This window comes from Lichenostomus cassidix, chromosome W (assembly GCF_008360975.1).
Source record: "Lichenostomus cassidix isolate B80296 chromosome W, HeHo_3.0, whole genome shotgun sequence".
Classification (NCBI taxonomy): Eukaryota; Metazoa; Chordata; class Aves; order Passeriformes; family Meliphagidae; genus Lichenostomus; species Lichenostomus cassidix.
This window is the reverse complement of record NC_139510.1, coordinates 5,425,947-5,445,435: the sequence shown is the minus strand read 5'-3', so window position 1 is coordinate 5,445,435 and position 19,489 is coordinate 5,425,947. Positions and strand designations below refer to the sequence as shown.

General features: G+C 43.6%; 1 protein-coding gene, 1 long non-coding RNA gene and 1 pseudogene across 3 annotated transcripts in view; 2 read left to right on the top strand and 1 right to left on the bottom strand.

Annotated features, from left to right (window-relative positions):
- LOC146425378 (uncharacterized) overlaps positions 1 to 19,489 on the bottom strand; it is a 517,591-nt gene that overhangs the window by 432,787 nt on the left and 65,315 nt on the right. The window lies entirely within an intron of this gene.
- Positions 8,986 to 18,476, top strand: LOC146425382 (uncharacterized; annotated as a pseudogene). Its single transcript, XR_014846470.1, has 3 exons — positions 8,986 to 9,081; positions 9,860 to 9,921; positions 15,473 to 18,476. The product of XR_014846470.1 is annotated as an uncharacterized LOC146425382 (transcript).
- Positions 10,629 to 15,527, top strand: LOC146425383 (uncharacterized). The gene is made up of 3 exons (XM_085041444.1): positions 10,629 to 11,874; positions 12,447 to 12,486; positions 15,473 to 15,527. The coding sequence occupies exons 1-3, from the start codon at positions 10,677 to 10,679 to the stop codon at positions 15,525 to 15,527; spliced, it is 1,293 nt and encodes a 430-aa protein (XP_084897570.1). The 5' UTR covers positions 10,629 to 10,676.

Sequence of the window (19,489 nt, the reverse complement as noted above, 5' to 3'; positions counted from 1 at the left end):
AAGAAACTTAACAAATGAAGTAATTGTCCCCTTATTCTAATTATCCCCCCCTAAATGAGGCTAGAGTCTAGTTTACAAAAATATGTTCCAGAGAGGAGGCCCCATCCAACGTTGGAGCCTCTAGTTCTGAGACAGTACAGATGTTTCGTTTTCCCCAGAGAACCCTGAACTACGCTACATATCAGAGTACAAGGGTTATAGATAGGTAGGGCTAAGGTACAGGGAGTAAAAGGTACAAGGAATGGGAAAGGGTATAAAATGTATAAAAAGGGTATAAAAAAGGGTATAAAAAAGGGTATAAAGAGAAAAGACAAAAACCATCAGGCATCATTTCCCCCCTTTTTAGAGACTAACAAGACTTAACCTTGTCTAGTCTCTACACTACACTAACCACAGCACCAGTTTACACAACAAGCTATAGCAAAAATAATAACTACAATGACAACTATTATAAATGCTTCTTTTACCCAGGCCCCATTTGGTAACTATGAAGTGAGTGTGTGGAAGATATGGTCGAATTTCAAGGTGTAATTTCTGGAACCCACTTCATACAGAATTTTAATCCCCTTCTATGTTTCTTCCAAACCCTTTTAATTTTTCAATGGCCAGTTACTACCTCCATTTAGAGTTGGTAATTGGGTACAGATTCAGCAGTTGGTCATATTAAGAGCTCTGGATACATTTTGAATCACAGTGTTATGTAACTTTTGGCTGAGCCTTGAGTCATGGTTACCAATTGGGCAAACAACAGACATGTAAAGAAGAATTTAAACCACATCAGCTTGATTTGCATCAGTCTCTGTTTTTTCGATGGTCTCAGTGGCAGAAGCTTTCTTCATTCTGGAGCAGTGGATCCACTGTCTTTTTTCTAGCAACCTTTTCTAGCAGTGAGGGGAGTCAGCAAAACATGGAATGGTCCCTTCCACTTAGCTTGGAAGGGGTCACAATCCCACCACGTGATGTAGACCTAGTTTCCAGGATGAAATGGGTGAGAAGGGGTGTCCAATCCTATAGGTTTGGACAGCACAATGAATCACTGGAGCTTCTGCAAAGTGGAGCTTAAGGCTGTTAAGTATTTCTGTAAATCAATTTTTCCCTTCATGTGAATTTCCCCTGGGGTATGTGGAGCTTGATATGGTCTGCCATATAAGATTTCATAGGGACTTATATTGTCCCTCCACCTTGGTTGTATGTGGACCCTAAGTAAGGCTATAGGCAAAGTGTGAACCCGTCATAGATGTTTCTTGGCAGATTTTACCAATCTGGGCCTTGATGATTCCATTCATAGGTTCAACTTTGCCACTTGCTTGGGGCCTGTATGGTGTATGCAAATCCCAAGTAAGTCCTAGAATTGTGCTAACTTCCCCGATCACTGTTGCAACAAAACGTGGTCCCCTATTTGATGACATTCCCAAAGGAACCCCAAACCTTGGAATTATATGGTTGAGCAAGGCTTTCACTACTTCCTTTGCTGCATTGGTGCGACAGGGATAAGCTTCAGGCCATCCACTGAACGTATCAACCAATAGCAGTACATATTTGTATCCCTCCTTACGTGACATTTAGGAAAAATTTATTTGCCAGTAATCTCCCGGGAGATGCCCTGCCTTGGTTACTCCTAACACTACTCTCTTGCTTGTGTCAGGGTTGTTTTTGCAACAAGTTTCACACTTGCTTGTTATAGACTGTACAATATCAGTCATCCTTCTGTTTATTACTACTTTCTTCAGATGTTTTAAAAGGTTTTCTGTTCCCCAGTGGGTACTCTCATGTTCCCTCTGTGCTATTTCTCGAAGGAGCAGGGGTGGGACTTCAACCTGGCCTATCGGTGTAACAGCCCACCCACCCTCTTTAATCTCGGCCTTAAGAAATTTAATTAATTTGTGGTCACTCTGATCATATTTGGAGTAAAATCTGTCAGATCTTTCTGTGGACTTATCGCAAGTATGCCTTTTTCTGCTCTTCCTCTTGCTATTTCGTCAGCAAAGCGATTTCTCACTTCAGGAGTTGTCTTTCTCTTTTGATGACTTCTGCAATGCATGACAGCTACTTCTGTAGGCTTCCAGATGCTCTGCAGGAGTGCAAGGATTTGTTTTGCATACTTAATGCCATTACTTTGAGCAGTCAGCAAGCCACGTACTTTCTAAATAGATTCGTGGGTACGATCAACACTGAAGGCATATTTGGAATTAGTCCATCTGTTTACCTTCCTTTCCTCGCTCAGTTCTAGAGCTCTGGACAGTGCGATCAGTTCCCAATCTGGCTTCTTCAGAGGCACATCCATCAGGTCTGGTCTGCTGGAATAGGTCTCCTCTATTGTCTGTGAACAGTCATGCTCAGGCATTTCAAGCAATGTGGATGACAAAAACATTGCAGGGTTTACAGCAGATGTTGCTTTTAGGGTAACATCGCCTTGTTCCAACAACACAGATTGGTATTTAAGCATTCTGCTAGGGGATAACCAGTGTCTCCTTTTTTGCTATAGCACAGAGTTCACAGTATGAGGTACATACACAACAATGTGCTGCCCAATGGTGAATTTATGAGCCTCTTGTATTAAGATGACAGTTGCTGCCACAGTTTTCAGACACCCAGGCCACCCTTGGCTAACATTGTCTAGCTGTTTTGAAAAATAGGCTACGGGTCTTCACTGGTCCCCAAGGTGCTGTGCCAGTACCCCTAAAGCAACATTCTGCTGCTCATATGTAAAAAGTTCAAAGGGCTTAGGTAGGTCTGGCAGCTCCAGAGCTGGAGCAGATATTAAGGAATGTTTTAGCTGTTTAAATGCAGCCCTTGCTTCCTCTGTCCAGTTGATGGTTCCTTTTTTAGCTGCCTTATGGGCTTCATACAGAGGTATTTCTTTTTTTCCCCAGTCCTCTAATTCCTTTGACAGCTGATATGCAACTATAGTTGGGCTATTTTTGAACTCTTTGGGTAGCACTGTCCAGGTGAGTTGAGTCTTTTTTCTTGTCTCCGGATTTTCCCATTTAGAAGCAAAGAGTTCTTGATGACTTTCACTTATAGAAATCCAGAAAAAGGCATCCTTGAGATCTAAAACTTTGAACTACCCTAGTTCATTTGTCAGTGTGGTCAAATGTGTAGGGGTTTGGTACAACTGAATCTATGTCCTCTGTGATTTTGTTAATTGCCCTTAAATCCTGCACTAATCTGTAACTTTTACCCTCAGCTGTCTTTACTGGCAGGATGGGTGTGTTGTATTTAGACTTACATTCTGTTAGCAACTTGTATTTAAGGAATTTTTCAATTACAGGTGCTATTTCCTTACAACTTTCTAATTTTAGAGGGTACTGCTTCTGCCTTACTGGTGTTGCCCTTACTTGGTGAGTGTAATACTCACGGTTTCAACTCTTTTAGATCTCCCGGGAAAATTACTGGCCCATATTATGGGGATGACAGTATCTTCAACTTTTTTTGGAATTTCTTCATAACACTCCTGTATGAGAATAGGAGGTGCTTCGACAAATTTAGATTCGGGAATTATAATTTTTACTCTCTCCTCTTTGGAAAATTTAATTTCCACTTCTAATTTTTCCAATAAATTTCTGCTCAATAGTGGCTTTGGAGAATTTGGCATTTATAGAAATTCATGAGTCACCCACTGTTTTTTTAGTTTAAATTTTAAAGGTTGGAAGAAAGGCTTTGTTTCATTTCTCCCTGTGGCACCGATCAAATTTAAAATATATTGACTCAGTTTCCCCTTTAAAGTATTTAACACAGACCACTGCTGTAGTTCTGCAAGGGAGAACGGTGTTTTTATATAAATCGCTCTCTGATTTCTGACAGCTTGTTTCAAAGGTATTTCTGGGACAGCTTCTTCTTCTTTTGGTTTATCTTAGATCTGGTGTGTTTAGTTACCGGACTAGTAGCCCCTATGGCCTCCTGGGTTACTTTTCCACTCTTTTTCTCAGTAAGTTCGCTGGCTGCTGTGGCTATAGCCTCAGCCCCGGTCTCCTCTTCCTTGGAGCTATTTGCACTGAATTCATCTGGCTTGCTTTTAATTTTTCCTTCAGCCTTGCTACTGACTGCACGGCAGAGCAGGTGCTGCCCTTGTCTCCCCCCTTCCCCAGCCTGGGAGGGACCAGGTACGGCAGCAGATGTACTTCCCTTCCCGCCTTGACCTGCCCCTGCTCCTCCCCTGCCTTTGCTTTCAGGGTGGCTGGTGGATGGTGACCGGCCCGCCCCTGTTCCTCTCCTGCCTCTGCCTGCTGGGCAGCCCAGGGAGGGTGGCAGCGGAGGGGGTGGTGGCCACTCCTCCCCCATCCCCAGCCCCACCGTTGCAGGAGGAAGGGGAGGTGGTGGCGGTGGTCACCTATTTCCCATACTCTGCACCCTATCGGCCCGGGGCAAGGTGGGGGGGGGGGGTGCTGGAAGCAGCAGCGGCGGAGGAGGGGGCCAGGCTCCCCCCACCTCCACCGGTCCGGCTGGCCCCTGTAGCGGCAAGGGTTATGATATTCTTTCTCGCAAGGCAGGCAGTCTTTTTTATTTGTTTGTACTTCTCTTCCTGATTCAGGAATATATAAAACAATTCCACATACCTTAACTCATCAAACTTTCCCTGGGCCTGAAGTTCTACTAGCATTTCTGTGATTAATTGGTTGTCCAAACTAACTAGATGGGGCCATTTCTCTCCCCCTCTCAGTTTCAAAACAGGCCACACCCACAACGACAGCCTAGTTAATTCCTCTGTGTTCAGATGGGTTCTTCTTCTGGTTAGGATGTGCCAGTTTTTTAAGATCGGACCCAGTGGGGAATCCTGCAGGATTTTTGGGTTAGTGGAAGATGCACCACCCATGTTTTGGTTATAAAAGGAAAAGAAACAGCTGGAAAAAAGTTCTTAGCATAGAGTCTGGCGTGAGAAACAAACCCGTGGTTCCCACACCCCAGCAGAGTAAGGAAAGCAAAGCTTAAAAGAGCACACACATGCAGCTTAAAACCTTGACGGGGTTCGAACTACTAACCCTCGGTGGAAGAACCTCCTCCCCTAACCTCTGGGCCACGGGCTCCCCCTGAGCTGCCGACTGGCCCCCCTGTGAGTGATAGCGAGGGGAGTCCCCCTCTCCTCACAGCCCCTGCAGGAGCAAAGTAGGTTTCAAACTCCCACTTTTATGGCCCCCCTTGGCCACACTCCTGCTCTACCCCTGGAGATCTCCCCCAAATGTTAACAAGCAATAAAACCATTAAATCATTCCTCTTTGATCTCACCTCTCCTGTTGTGTTTCTGCAGTAGGTTTTTCTGAAACTCCCTGGTTTTCGCAGTTCTGGATCGCTGCTTCTCTCCTGAAGTGCTGGTGAGTGGGGGGTGCAACAGGGTGTTTTTCCATCCATAACTCAGTTTTGGAGTTCCCTTTTCATCTGCCTGGCTGGCCAAGAACTGATGCCTTAAAGCTCATAAAAATAAGAGGCAGACACAGCAGTATAGGGAAAAAAAGGGTATTACCTTGGTTTTAATAGGATCCCAGGTGCCCCCTCGTCAAAGGTCGAAACACGTCGAGGACCACTCCCGTGTACAACGCATATACAATGTTATGGACCTCACAAATTAGCATATCTACCTAAAATGCCCCAAAAAGAAACTTATTAAATGAGGTAATTGTCCCCTTATTCTAATTAAACCCCCCCCCCTCAAGTGAGACTACAGCCTAGTTTACGAAAACATGTTCCATAGAGGAGGTATGGTCCAAGGTTGGAGCCTTTAGTTTTGAGATCATAGGGATGTTTCATCTTCCCCCCTGGAGAACCCCTAACATCGCGACGAGAGGGAAACTCACAGCAGTCTCAATATGAGATATAAAGTAAGCTCCCCTTTTATTTCACCAAACGAGAAACTTATATACTGTTACAGAAGTTACTATTCATAGTTACACACACACCTGCAGTCTGTTCTCACACATTCAGGGATCCTCCTGTTAACTCCCTTATTCTTTTCTCATAACACTTCTGACTCCCTAATCTTTCTCATGACATTCTTCCCACAGAACATTCTCAGGTAAACAAGCCACTGTAGCTTGTTGGAATTTTACTGAGGCCTGAGAATGCTGAGGCCCTGCTCAGGTTTATTCAGCTAGCATAAGTTTTGCTGGAAAACTGCGTTTTCCAACAAACCCCCAAACTAAGCTAAATATCAGACTACAAGAGTTATAAACATGTAGGGCTAAGTTACAAGGAGTGTTCGTGAAGAGCACAAGGAAAGGGAAAGGGTATAAAATGTATAAAAAGGGTATAAAAAGAGAAGACAAAAAACTATCAGGGATCACAGGGACATCAAAATTTGTGTTCTATGTCTTTGTTGTTCTCACGTTGGTTGTCTTCAGGTGGCGTTGGTCCTTTTTCTCTGTATGGTGATGCCTGATGGGTTTTTTGTCCTTTTTCATTATACTTTTATACTCTTTTTATATACTTTACATCTGTGGCTAGCACAGGTCTTTCCCATGAGAACATTCTTGCATGTTTTATAAACAAAGATAAAGTTTGGATGTTGTTGTTACAGTGTCTCGAGATTTGGACAGTTCAGGCCTGGCCAATCAGGCCTAGGGGGAGGTTTCTGACTGACCAATCTGGGTGACCTCTGAAAAGTCTATATATATGTTGGATTCAAATAATAAAGCACCTTTTTCTATGCTACGCTGAGAATCCAGGTTTTCCTTCTCTGCTGGCGGCTCAACAGCGACATACATCCTTTCCTATTCCTGTACTTTTTACTCCCTGTATCTTAGCCCCACATGTTTATAACTCTTGTACTATAGCCTAGTTCATAATTCTTTGGAGAAGACAAAACATCCCCACAATCTCAAGAACATGAGGCACCAACCTTGAATGGAGCCTCATCTCTAGAACATGTTTCTGTAAACTAAGTTGTAGCCTTTTTGGGGGGGAGGTAATTGTGGCTAGCACAGGTTTTTCCCATGAGAATTCTTCTTGTATTTTATAAATAAAGATAAAGTTTGGATGTTATTGGAACAGTGTCCCAGAACTTGGACAGTGCAGGCCTGGCCAATCAGGCCTGGGGGAAGGCTTCTGACTGACCAATCTGGGTGACTTTTGAGAACTCTATATATGTGATGAAATCAAAACAATAAAGGTCATTCCTTCTTGCCACTGAGAACTGGTGCCTTCATTACTCTGCTAGCCGCTCAACAGCGACAGGTAATTAGAATAAGGGGGCAATTACTTCATTTGTTAAGTTTCTTATTGGGGAATTTTAGATAGGTATGCTAATTGGTGAGGTCCATAAAATTGTATATGCGTTGTACCAGGGCTCTCTCTTCGTCGTGGTACCACCTTTGATGAAGGTGCACCTGGAATCCTATTAAACCAAGGTAATACCCTCTTTCCCTATACTGCGGTGTCTGCGTCTCATTTTTACCAGCATTTTAGGCATCAGTTCTGGCTAGTCAGCCAGGAGAGGAGGGGACCCAGCTGTACCCCCCCCCCTTGCCGGCACTACAGGAGGGAAGCAGCCGTCCGAGATTGCGAAAACCAGGGAGTTTCTGAAAAACCTACCACAGAAACACAGCAGGAGAGGTAAGATCAAAAGGGTTTTTTACAGTTTTATTGCTAGCTAGTATCTGGGGAAGATCTCCAAGGGAGGGAGTGTAGCCAGAGGGGCCATAAAGGAGGGGTTTTTTGCAACCTACTCGGCTCCTGCAGGGAGGCTGTGAAGAGAAGGGGACGCTCTTCGTTATTACTCACAGTGAGCCACGTAGTGGCTCACTGGGGGTCGTAGCTCAAAGAGAGCTGTAGCCCACGGGTTAGAGTGTGTGTTCAACTACCAAAAGGTGGTAGTTCGAATCTCACCACGGTTTCTAAGCTGCGTGCGTGTGGTCTTTCAAGCTTGTCTTCTTTGCTCTGCTGGGCATGGGAACCGCGGGTTCGTTTTCGCTCCGGTCTCTAGGTTAGGAACTTTTTCCTACTGTTTCTTTCAGTCTATAAGCAAAATACGGGTGGTGTATTATCTACCAACCCAAAAATCCCGCAGGACTCCCGGCTGGGTTTAATCTTAAAAAATTGGCACCTGCTAACAGAGAAAAGCACCCCCCTGTACACGGGAGAACTAACTAGGCTTTCGCTGTGGGTGTAGCCTGTGTTAAAACTGGAGTGGGGAAGGAAATGGCCCCATTTAGGCAGTCTGGATAATGAACTTATTGCAAAGCTACTCATAGAACTTCGAGTTCAGGGCAGGTTTAATGAGTTAAGATATGCAGAATTGTTTTCTATATTTCTAAATCGAAAAGAGGCCTACAAACAAATGAAAAAGAACTGCTTTGAGATAGCTTTACAAAAAATGGAAAAGAAAAAAGATAGACAAAAACAGCCTCCAACAAGAGATGAGGAGATAGATATGACAGACACGGATTTAGTAGCACCCGCTTTAAGCGGGGGGTATCACATCCCCAGTCGCAACAGGGGCCAGCCGGGCCTGGACAGGGAAGCTGGCCAGCGCCCCCTCCCCTGTGGCAAGCACAGACTCTTTCCCATGGGAATTTTTTCTCTTCTTCCTTTGTTCTATAAACAAAGATAAAGTTTAGATGTTATTGAAACAGTCTCTGGAAACATAGGCGGTTCAAGCCTAGCCAATCGGCTTAGGGGGAGGTTTTGAACTGACCCAATCCGGATGATCTGTGAATGTCTATATAAGTTGGAATTAATTAATAAAATTAAAATTTTGCCACATTGGAGAGCCTGACTCTTTCTCTCTGCTAGCGGTTCAACAGCGACAGGTAAGCGGTCTTGGCCCGGACCCAACCCCCCCGCCTGCCGTCAGGCATGGCCGATCCTGATATTGACATGGGGTCTCCCCTACCTGCGGATGAACTTTTACGGGCTTTTCTGGAGGACTCGGAGGATGACCCAGCAGCAGATCAGATGCCGCGGGTCGCTCAAGCCTTGTTGGAATGGGTCTCAGACCACGTGGTCCAGAACATTTGGGACATGGAGCTGAGCTGTAAGTCTTTGGCTCACTGTAAGGGTTGATCCAAGAATCGAGTTCTGTCTCAACATTTCTCATCAGAAATTACAGGTGCAGGACTCACACAGAGAATGCTTTGTACTTACCTAAAGCTGGTGCGGAGCGAATGCTTCGTGCCTGCCTAAGGTAGTACGGAATGAATGCTTTGTGCCTACCTGTTGGAAAACGCAGTTTTCCAGCAAAACTCATGCTAACTGAGCAAGCCTGAGCAAGGCTTCAGCATGGTCAGGCCTCAGTAAAATTCCAACAAGCTACAGTGGTTTGTTTGCCTGAGAATGTTCTGTGGGAAGAATGTCATGAGAAAGATTAGGAGTCAGGAGTGTTATGAGAAAAGAATAAGGGAGTTAGCAGGAGGATCCCTGAATGTGTGAGAACAGCTGCAGGTGTGTGTGTGTATCTATGAATAGAAACATCTGTAACAGTATATAAGTCTCTCGTTTGGTGAAATAAAATGGAGCTTACTTTATATCTCATATTGAGACTGCCGTGAGTTCCCTCTCGTCGTTTCTCTTTACCTACCCAAAGCTGATACGGAGCGAATGCTTTGTACCTGCCTAAGGTGGTCCAGAACGAAGACTTTGCACCTGCCTGAGTTGATACAGAACAAAGGCCTTGTGCCTGCCAAAGCAGGTATGTGACGAAGGCTTTGCACCCGTTGCCCTGACACCCATTGCGAAAAACCTGCCGACCATGCCATGGACACTCCTCCCTTGACCCTGTCAAGTGGAGTTTGGCATATCTCCACAAGAATTAAGGGGGAGCAAAGGCGGGTGGCAAGGAGGGACCAGGTGTATGGACTAGCATAAAAGACAGCTCTGGAGTGACTGAACTCAGAAGATCTTCCCCACCGAAAGATCACATCGATCTTTGCAGAGGCCAAGGAACGCCGACTGGACGGGACGCCAGGGACGCCGGACGTCTGTGGACCCGTGGTGGTAGCTATAGTCCCCTTTCCTTCCCTTTCCTCCCCATCTTTTCCCAATTTTCTCTCTTTCTCTCTCTATCGCAGGCTGCTTTACAGGCCAAATTAATAAAGTTCCCCCTTGGATTGAAATTTAACTCCCTTGACTTGTTGCATTTTGTGTTTTCTTTTCCTTTTTGCACTCTGAGATCGTAGCTGGTATGAACCATCACGCGTCTGCTTATGAGTGGACCGTGACATAAATTGGCGTCACGGACAGGATCCTGATAGAGGCTGAGGAACAAAACCCCTTGAAACTCATTTTTGAGGACTCTATTGGGATTCCGGCTATCAGAACTTAGAGTGCAAAAAAAAGGGGAGTTAAATTTTTGTTTTAGTGACACCTGAGAAAGGGTAAGAGTGGCCATTGTCAAGTATCTAACTTTCTCAAGCAGATTTGAGCTGTTTTTGTTGTTTTTGAAATTGTCTTGTTTTAGGATTAAGAATTTGTTTCTCAAGTGAATTTTGAGCTGTTGTTGTTGTATTGTTTTTGAAGTTGTTTCAGGATTGAGAATTTGTTTCTCAAATGAATTTTGAGCTGTTGTTGTTGCATTGTTTTTGGAGTTGTTTTGTTTCAGGATAGATTTTGAGCTGTTTTTTGTTATATTGTTTTGAGGTTGTCTGGTTTATGAATCAGGATAGAGAAAAATGTTTCTGAAGTGGATTTGAGTTGTTTTTTGTTGTTGGTTTTGTTGTTGGTTTTATTTCTGAGTCAGGATAAGGAAAAAGATGTCTGGCAAACAGGAGAAGAGAGATTCTCAGTTGGTTGATGATAAAGATGTATTATTTACATTTTTGGCTAAATATGGTGCTCGACCTTCTCCTATTGGGGAAGATTGGGCTCGAGAGAATTGGAAAAATATGCAGAGTATAGTAGATCGGATTTCTCTGCTACAGAATGAGGCTAAGGTTAAGTTTTTACTACCAGGAAAAAGCAGGACAATAGTCTGTTCTGTTTTGGGTGCCAGCTTGATCGCAGCCATTGAAGACCGTCATAGGCAGAGTAGTAATGAAGAGAAAATCATAGAATCCTTAGAAAACATGATGCATTGTCACCAAGAAATAATCTCCAATCTAGAAAAGGAATTAGAGCGCCAAAAGGAAGAAAACCATTCATTACGGGTTGCTCTTGAAGTTAATCGTATTATGAATACCACTAATTTACAGAACACTAGCTCACAAGACACAGTATCATCGGGATCAATTAACCCGATATATCCACAAAAAGAATTAGAACAGATGAAAAAACTTGATGAAAATCCTCCTAATTTAAGACCCTTAATCAAAACTGAATTTTCTTATCTTAATGATGAAGATACAGACCCCCACATAACCACCAAGGAAATGCCCTATTCTGCCACTGAACTGGCAAAGTTAAAAAGAGAATATGGGTGTCTCACCAAAGAATCTGAAAAAGAATATGTGTGGCGTGTGTCTTTAACTGGGGGTGATCAAATACAATTGAGTGAAAAGGAGGCTGAGGGTTACTGGGGCCACGGAGTTTTCTTAACAACTGGTGATCGCCGTGCCCCATGGTCTCTAACTCAGCGTGCTGCTTACTGGGCTGGAGGGTTAAACCCTCTGGACAGGGGAGACCCCTTGGCAATAATAGGCACAGCTGACCAATTACTAGAAAGTGTACATAAAGCTGCTTGCCTACAAATGATACGTGAGAGAAAATTAATTCCTGAATGTGAATCACCAATGATGTTACCTGTCAACCTTGAAATTATGACTCCTTTAATAAGGGGACTCCCCGAGTCACTCAAAGCCACGGGGATAAGTCTTCAGAGAACCATAGCGTCAATAGGTCCGGTGGAAATATTGGAAAGTTTTATGCGCAGAGGTGATAATAGCAGAAATACAGGCAGTACTGATCCAGACTCTTACGCTAGTTCCTCTGACTTTTCAACACCAGCCCCGCCACGTAACAGACCTCACCCTAGACTTAAAGTATGGACATGGGGGGAGGTAGCACAAGAATTAATTGACTACAGTAGAAAATACTGTCTAATAAAGCCTCTAGAAGAGAGATCAAGAGGTATCAGGCAAGTAGGAGTTAAAAAAGCACTGCCCTGCCCCAGCAAAACTATGGATGCTGCCAAGGAACTGCCACAACCTAAACCTGTTTCGGCCCAACTTGATTGGTGGCGTTTAGGGCTTAAAAAAGGAATTCCTAGAGATTTGATGGATGGTTTGCCTTTAGAAAAATTGTGCAAACTGGTAACTCAGTGGCATGTGACAAAACCACCTTCCTCTGTGAAAGAAAGCGCACCCGTCACAGCTTCTGCCCCCCCTTTCACTGAGACTACAGACAAGACATTAAAACACACTTTTTCCCTAGAACAGGGAAACTAGAATCTCCATTTCCTAATGGTGGGCGGGGAAATGGAGAATGGATTTATATTAGACAGCTCACTAAAACAGAAAAAGGAGATGTGTTAATCACAGCTATTGTGGGTCCCAAACGTGCACCAGTGACCTTTTTAATTGATACAGGTGCACAAATTTCTGCCCTGACTGAGGAAGATGCCAAGAGGTGTGGAGTTTCTCCCTTAAAGCGGAATCTATCCGTGCTTAATGCTTTGGGATCAAGGGAGATCATGAATGTCGCCCCGGTAAAGTTAACTCTACCGGGGGAGGAGACCCCAATTACTATTATAATGGTGATTGGTAACATTCCTTTCAACTTGTTGGGGATAGATGTCCTTAAGGGGAGACAGTGGGAAGATACAGAAGGACTACTCTGGTCTTTTGGAATACCACAACTTCACATCAGATTGTTGCAAGAAGCTCCACCACTACCGTTTAGCAAGATCACTAATGTCAAACAGTATCCCCTTCCTTTGGGAGCCAAGGAAGGTATAAAACCAGTAATGCAAGAAATGAAAGAACAGGGAGTTGTGATAAATACACATTCTCCTTACAACTCCCCAGTGTGGCCAGTAAAAAAGCCTAACGGGAAGTGGCGACTTACAGTTGATTTCCGAAGGCTAAATGCCAACACTGATCCTCTGACTGCTGCAGTCCCAAATTTAGCAGAACTGGTTACATCTATTCAAGAACAGGCTCATCCAATCATGGCAACCATAGATGTCAAGGACATGTTTTTTATGGTACCATTGCGACCAGAAGATAGGGATCGTTTTGCTTTTACTTGGGAAGGGCAGCAATATACTTTCACCCGACTCCCCCAGGGGTATAAACATTCCCCTACATTGGCACATCATGCTTTAGCCTCGGAGCTGGAGCAAATCCCAAAACCCGAAGACATTGCTGTCTATCAATACATCAATGATGTATTAGTAGGGGGAGATAAAATAGAGAGGGTGGAGGAAACTCAACAGAATATAATTTCCCATCTAGAAAATCTGGGATTGCAAATTCCCCCAGAGAAAGTCCAAAAACCCTCCCAAGAAGTAAAATTTCTGGGTATATGGTGGAAAGGAGGAATGACCTGTATCCCACCTGACACTCTCACCTCCTTAGATCAAATTAAAATGCCTTGGTCTAAAAAGGAGCTTCAACATGCTTTAGGTCTTTTAGTGTTTTGGAGAAAACACATCCCAGACTTTTCCATTGTGGCTAGACCCCTTTATGATTTGCTCAGGAAAGGTGCCAAGTGGGAATGGACTTCTGTCCAAGATGAAGCACTACAACTGCTGATTTTTGAAGCTACTGCACACCAAGCCTTGGGACCTATCCATCCTACAGACCCTTTTCAGGTAGAATGGGGTTTTTCCTTATCAGGGTTGTCAGTACATTTATGGCAACGGGGTCCCGAAGGTCCAACTCGACCTGTGGGATTTTATTCTCGCAGTTTTAAGGATGCTGAGAAAAGGTATACTGTTTGGGAGAAAGGTTTGTTTGTGGTAAGCCTGGCTTTCATTGAAGTAGAGAAAATAGCACGTAATCAATCAATTGTGCTAAGAGGCCCCTTCAAAGTAATAAGAGCAATCACTGCTGGAACTCCTCCCCCTGAAGGAGTTGCACAGAAAGCCTCCGTACGAAAATGGTATGCACAGATTGAACATTATTGCAATGTGTTTTCTGTGACAGAAGGAGCCCCCAAGAACCTTTCTATCCAAGAAACAGAGAATCTGGACATCAGCCAAGGCAAACCTGCCTCAGTCATCTGGGTGGCCCCTCCTTTTTCCCAAGACCAAACAGTAAATGCTTGGTTTACCGATGCTTCTGCCAAAAGAGAAGGGAAAGTGTGGAAATATAGAGCAGTTGCCCTTCACACTTCCTCTGATGAACAGATTATCACCGAAGGAATGGGTAGTGCTCAAGTAGGTGAACTAATTGCAGTGTGGAGTGTTTTCCAACGAGAAGCCCAAAACCTTTCTCCTGTTCATATCTATACAGACTCATATGCTGTGTTTAAAGGATGTACTGAATGGCTTCCCTTCTGGGAACAAAATTAATGGGAGGTAAACAGAGTACCAGTGTGGCAAAAGGAAAAGTGGCAAGAGATTCTGAGAATTGCTAGCCAAGGCAACTTTGCTGTAGGCTGGGTTGCTTCACATCAGATAGATAGGAGTACTGCAGGAGAGTGGAATAACAAAGCTGATGAACTGGCTAGACTTGCTCCTATAAAAGAAGAACAAACCTCTGAGAATTGGGAGCACTTGCTTGAGTGGCTGCATGTTAAGCGTAAGCACACCAGTGCAAAAGACTTGTACCAAGAAGCCCTCGCTCGTGGCTGGCCAGTTACCAGAGAGATGTGCAAAACCTGTATATCAGCCTGCGAGCAATGTCGATCACGACTCGAAAGGCATCCCCTAGAGGATGATCCTTTGCATTTGAGAAAAGGTAAAGGCTTATGGGATGCTTGGCAGGTGGATTATATAGGTCCCTTTAAAAGATCAGGAGGAAAACATTTTGTGCTAGTCGGTGTTGAAATTACATCAGGTTTAGTCCAAGCTGAAGCTTTTAAAAGGGCTACAGGAGACAACACCGTGAAAGCACTGAAAGAATGGTTTGGAACTTTTCCAAAACCCCAGGAAATACAGTCTGATAATGGCTCTCACTTCTCTGCCAAGGTGGTGCAAGAATGGGCAAAGACTGAAGGAATTAAGTGGGTTTTCCATACCCCCTACTACCCTCAAGCTAATGGAATAGTAGAAAGGACCAATGGTCTTCTAAAACGACTACTGAAACCCCATGAGGGGAATTGGGATGTCCGATTGTGGGAAGCTGTCAAAGGTGTAAATGATCGTTGGGGGGTAAATGGATGTCCAAAGATCACTGCTTTTTGCCCAAAAGCTCCTACTCTAACTCCATCTGTGAAAGAACCTGATGATTCTAAAGAATCATCCTATTTCTCAGGTCAGCCAGTTCTGGTGGAACTCCCTACAGTGGGAAGTGTACCATTGGTACTAAAGACCCCTTTAAATAAACATGTATGGATAGCCACCAATGCCCTGGGAAAGGAACTTAAAATTAATACCTGCTGGATTATTCCATCATTTTAATTCCTTTTTGCCTAAAAAAGGCAAGTTTTCTATTCTCTGTTTTTGCAGGAGAACCCCGTGGGACTTCGAGAACTCCTACAGAAGAAATATGAATAAAAATTGAAGACTCAAATCTGAAAATGACCTACAAAATTTTGATTAGGTTGCTTCTTCTTTTCTGCATTACACCTTTTACCTGTAACCAAAATAATAATGAATGGCCTTGGTCTCAAGCTTTTGTGGGATATTCTAGCTCTTTCGGGAACTATCCTAAAAACAGACGTCCAAATTTGGCTGTAGTCGTAATACATGATGACGAAATTTACCATTCATCCAAGTGGGGTTGGGATAAGAACGGGTGGATTAGAACCCTACCTGGTTTTATTGATGAAAAAATTCAAGGGGGATGCAGAAAAGTAGAATCTGGTTTTCAAAATGAAAAAGCCTCTTATATTTCAGTTCGTGGTTATTTTTCAGATTTCAATATGACATCCAAAATTCACCCCGGCATTTCAAAAGAAATATGTCCTACTAGAGATTGGAAATGTTCTAAACAAGATGCTTTTTCCTTGTGTTGCCGCCAGAAATTTACAGACAAATATACTCCTGTAGACCCGAGTAATATTAATGTAGAAATTATCAAATCCTGTCAGGAAGAGCAAGGTGATTGCTGGTTCAATTTTACTATGGTTAATTCTCTCTATGTGGTGTGCGAGTGGGTTTTTGACCCAAAGAAACCACCATTATCAGGTTTAAACCAAAAGTTCAAAATAAATGCTGTGACTAAACCAAACCTAGTGACAATACTCACACACCAAAATAAAGACATTTCCCTTGATTTAAACAATAAGGAAACACCCTTTTTTGTCATTACTCAGGGTGATGACATCTATATAAGATGTCGATTAATGGCTGAATCCCTCACCGAACCAGTAAACAGCTATGGTATTGGACCACATGGCTCTATCCTATCATGCAGAACTCAAAATCTGGACTGTTGGTTAAATTTCACTGAAGTAAAATTTTCCCATAAGGTTATGTGTGGAAAAAATGACACCAAATATTGGGGAGAATTAATAATAGAAGTTTCAAAGCCTACGATTCCTCCCAAATTAACACTTCAACCAAAAATCTATGAAGTTGGACCCTTTGTGATTGGAAACACTGGCCAACAACAAATGATATTTAAACCAGAATGGTCTCTAAAAAAGGTTGAATTACTAATGCAAAATAATATCTCAGAAATTCAACCTGCCTGTTCTCCTTTTTTGCGCACCTCTTATGAGGGATGGACTACCTGGCTACGTAGATCTTTTCGGAGATGAGCATCAAGAGACCTGACTGGTATTTTGGGAACCGGATTGGGGGTTCTAAATAGCATTGATTTGGAGGTGTTATTGAACAAATTGGCTACTACAACCTTCAATCTGACAAAAATGCAACAGCCTTTACAATCTTCCCTTTTGGCTTTGGGAACACATCAGTGGCTACTGTCCAATGTGTTACCGAAATGGGAAAAAATAAACATAAAAGATCATGAACTGATTCTAGACACACTCGGTGTGGCCCAAAGTAATATTTCTTTGGCTCTCAGTTGCATTCAAGCTCAATTGTGGATGCAATCAGTGGCCGCATCTATTATAAGAGAAGGAGAAGAAGGTATTTTTCCTGCAGAAATCCGTAAAATAGTTTGGGATAGTGCTAACAATTTTGAAAGGAACCTCCAATCATGGTGAAAGTTAGTAAATTTTACCTATGATCCTGTTAGTAACACTGCTACAGCTTATGTGTTAACTATTCACAATGCTTCAGTATCTATGATTTATCCTGTTTTTGCATTAGGCTTGAATCACAATGGGACTATACTCTATCCTTTCGAGCACAGAGCATGGGCCCAAAAGGTGAATGATAAATGGCAAACAATAGATCTGGAATCCTGCATTGTGCGGGAACAACTAGGAATTATCTGTGAAAGTAACACCATCAGAACACGAGATTTTTGTTTAGACACCGACCAAAAGGTTTGCCATTTTGAAATTCATCCTGAAATTAACCCTGAAACCGTAATCATTTACATTGGCAAGGGTTGTGCATTCTTAAGAACTGTTTGTAGTAATATCACAGTAGGAAATGTAGTAGCTTATACCAATAATCATACGAATTTTTGTGTTTGTAATTTTACTGAAATCATGGGGTGTGACTTCTCTTACTCAGCTCCAGTCACTTCCCACCAAATTCTGAAATCTAACTTCACATTGATTCATGAGCTAATGCCTGTATCTATTGGAATGAACATAACTCATACAAAAGAATTGCTGCAGCATCGAGATTATATTAAAATATTAGAGGAGATCAAGAAAAATGGACAAAAAACTCTAATAACAGTTCACCATAATGTAGACAAATTACAAAAGGTCATGAAGAGAGTGAAAAGGGATGGAGAACATAATTGGTGGGACACACTTTTTGGGTGGTCACCTACTGCCACAGGCATTCTGAACAAGCTGTGTCACCCAATCGTCGTTCTCCTGATCCTTTCCCTAATCAGTATCATCCTGTCTGTAATTTTGTACATACTTAATTGGCGAATGATCAAGCAAATGAAACTTTTGTCATCCACATTTAATACACGCAAGCCCTTGAGTGTTATATCCAGTATTGACATACCAAAATCTTTTGATATTGAGCAAGCTGCATGGCAAAAGGTTATGTGAAAATTTCCTTCCTTTCTTGTTTCCCTTCCTTCCCTTCTCTCCCCTTCCCCCATCCTTAGTGTTATCACCATGTGGTCCCGAAGACAACTCATCCAGAAGACACCTCATCACAAAGAAAGACAACTCACCCAGAAGACGACTCATCTTGAAGAAGACAACTGGCCCTGAAGATAAATGTTGAGCCACCGGGTGGTGTAAGGGTCGATCCAAGAATCGAGTTCTGTCTCAACATTTCTCATCAGAAATTACAGGTGCAGGACTCATGCAGAGAATGCTTTGTACTTACCTAAAGCTGGTGCGGAGCGAATGCTTCGTGCCCGCCTAAGGTAGTACAGAATGAATGCTTTGTGCCTACCCAAACCTGATATGGAGCGAATGCTTTGTACCTGCCTAAGGTGGTCCAGAACGAAAACTTTGCACCTGCCTGAGTTGATACAGAACAAAGGCCTTGAGCCTGCCAAAGCAGGTATGTGACGAAGGCTTTGCACCTGTTGCCCTGACACCCATTGTGAAAAACCCGCCGACCATGCCATGGACACTCCTCCCTTGACCCTGTCAAGTGGAGTTTGGCATATCTCCACAAGAATTAAGGGGGAGCAAAGGCGGGTGGCAAGGAGGGACCAGGTGTATGGACTAGCATAAAAGACAGCTCTGGAGTGACTGAACTCAGAAGATCTTCCCCACCGAAAGATCACATCGATCTTTGCAGAGGCCAAGGAACGCCGACTGGACGGGACGCCAGGGACGCCGGACGTCTGTGGACCCGTGGTGGTAGCTATAGTCCCCTTTCCTTCCCTTTCCTCCCCATCTTTTCCCAATTTTCTTTCTTTCTCTCTCTATCGCAGGCCGCTTTACAGGCCAAATTAATAAAGTTCCCCCTTGGATTGAAATTTAACTCCCTTGACTTGTTGCATTTTGTGTTTTCTTTTCTTTTTGCACTCTGAGATCGTAGCTGGTATGAACCATCACGCGTCTGCTTATGAGTGGACCGTGACACTCACTGTCGGCCGTGCTCTGGCCACAGAGATGATGTTTGGAGACCGGACTACAGTCCGCTTCCATGGGATTTGGAGAGACATTTGGGACACGTTGAAAGGATAGGAATTTTATGAATCGCAGATTGCGGCTTGCACAGGTGCGGACCCCCTGCTTTCGGTCGTTGGGCGGTGCGTGAAAGACGTACTGACCCAGACTGACTCTGAGGTCCCATCTCTGACAGCAGATGCAGCCGCGAAAACTCAATATGGTTCTCTGAATGACCTCCCGAAATGAACTTATGTCCACCCGACAGAACAGCTAGCCGAGATGATGAAGAAAGGAGGGCCACAGATCGGCTCTGACATGGCCGCCGCAGAGGTTCCCCCCTCTGCCA

Excerpts from the sequence above, each read along its gene's own strand:
- LOC146425383 (XM_085041444.1), top strand. The coding sequence starts at position 10,677 with ATGTCTGGCAAACAGGAGAAGAGAGATTCTCAGTTGGTTGATGATAAA. Across the intron at positions 11,875-12,446 it reads TTCAACACCAGCCCCGCCAC|GTGCACAAATTTCTGCCCTG; the intron begins GTAACAGACCTC and ends TAATTGATACAG. Across the intron at positions 12,487-15,472 it reads ACTGAGGAAGATGCCAAGAG|GAGAACCCCGTGGGACTTCG; the intron begins GTGTGGAGTTTC and ends CTGTTTTTGCAG.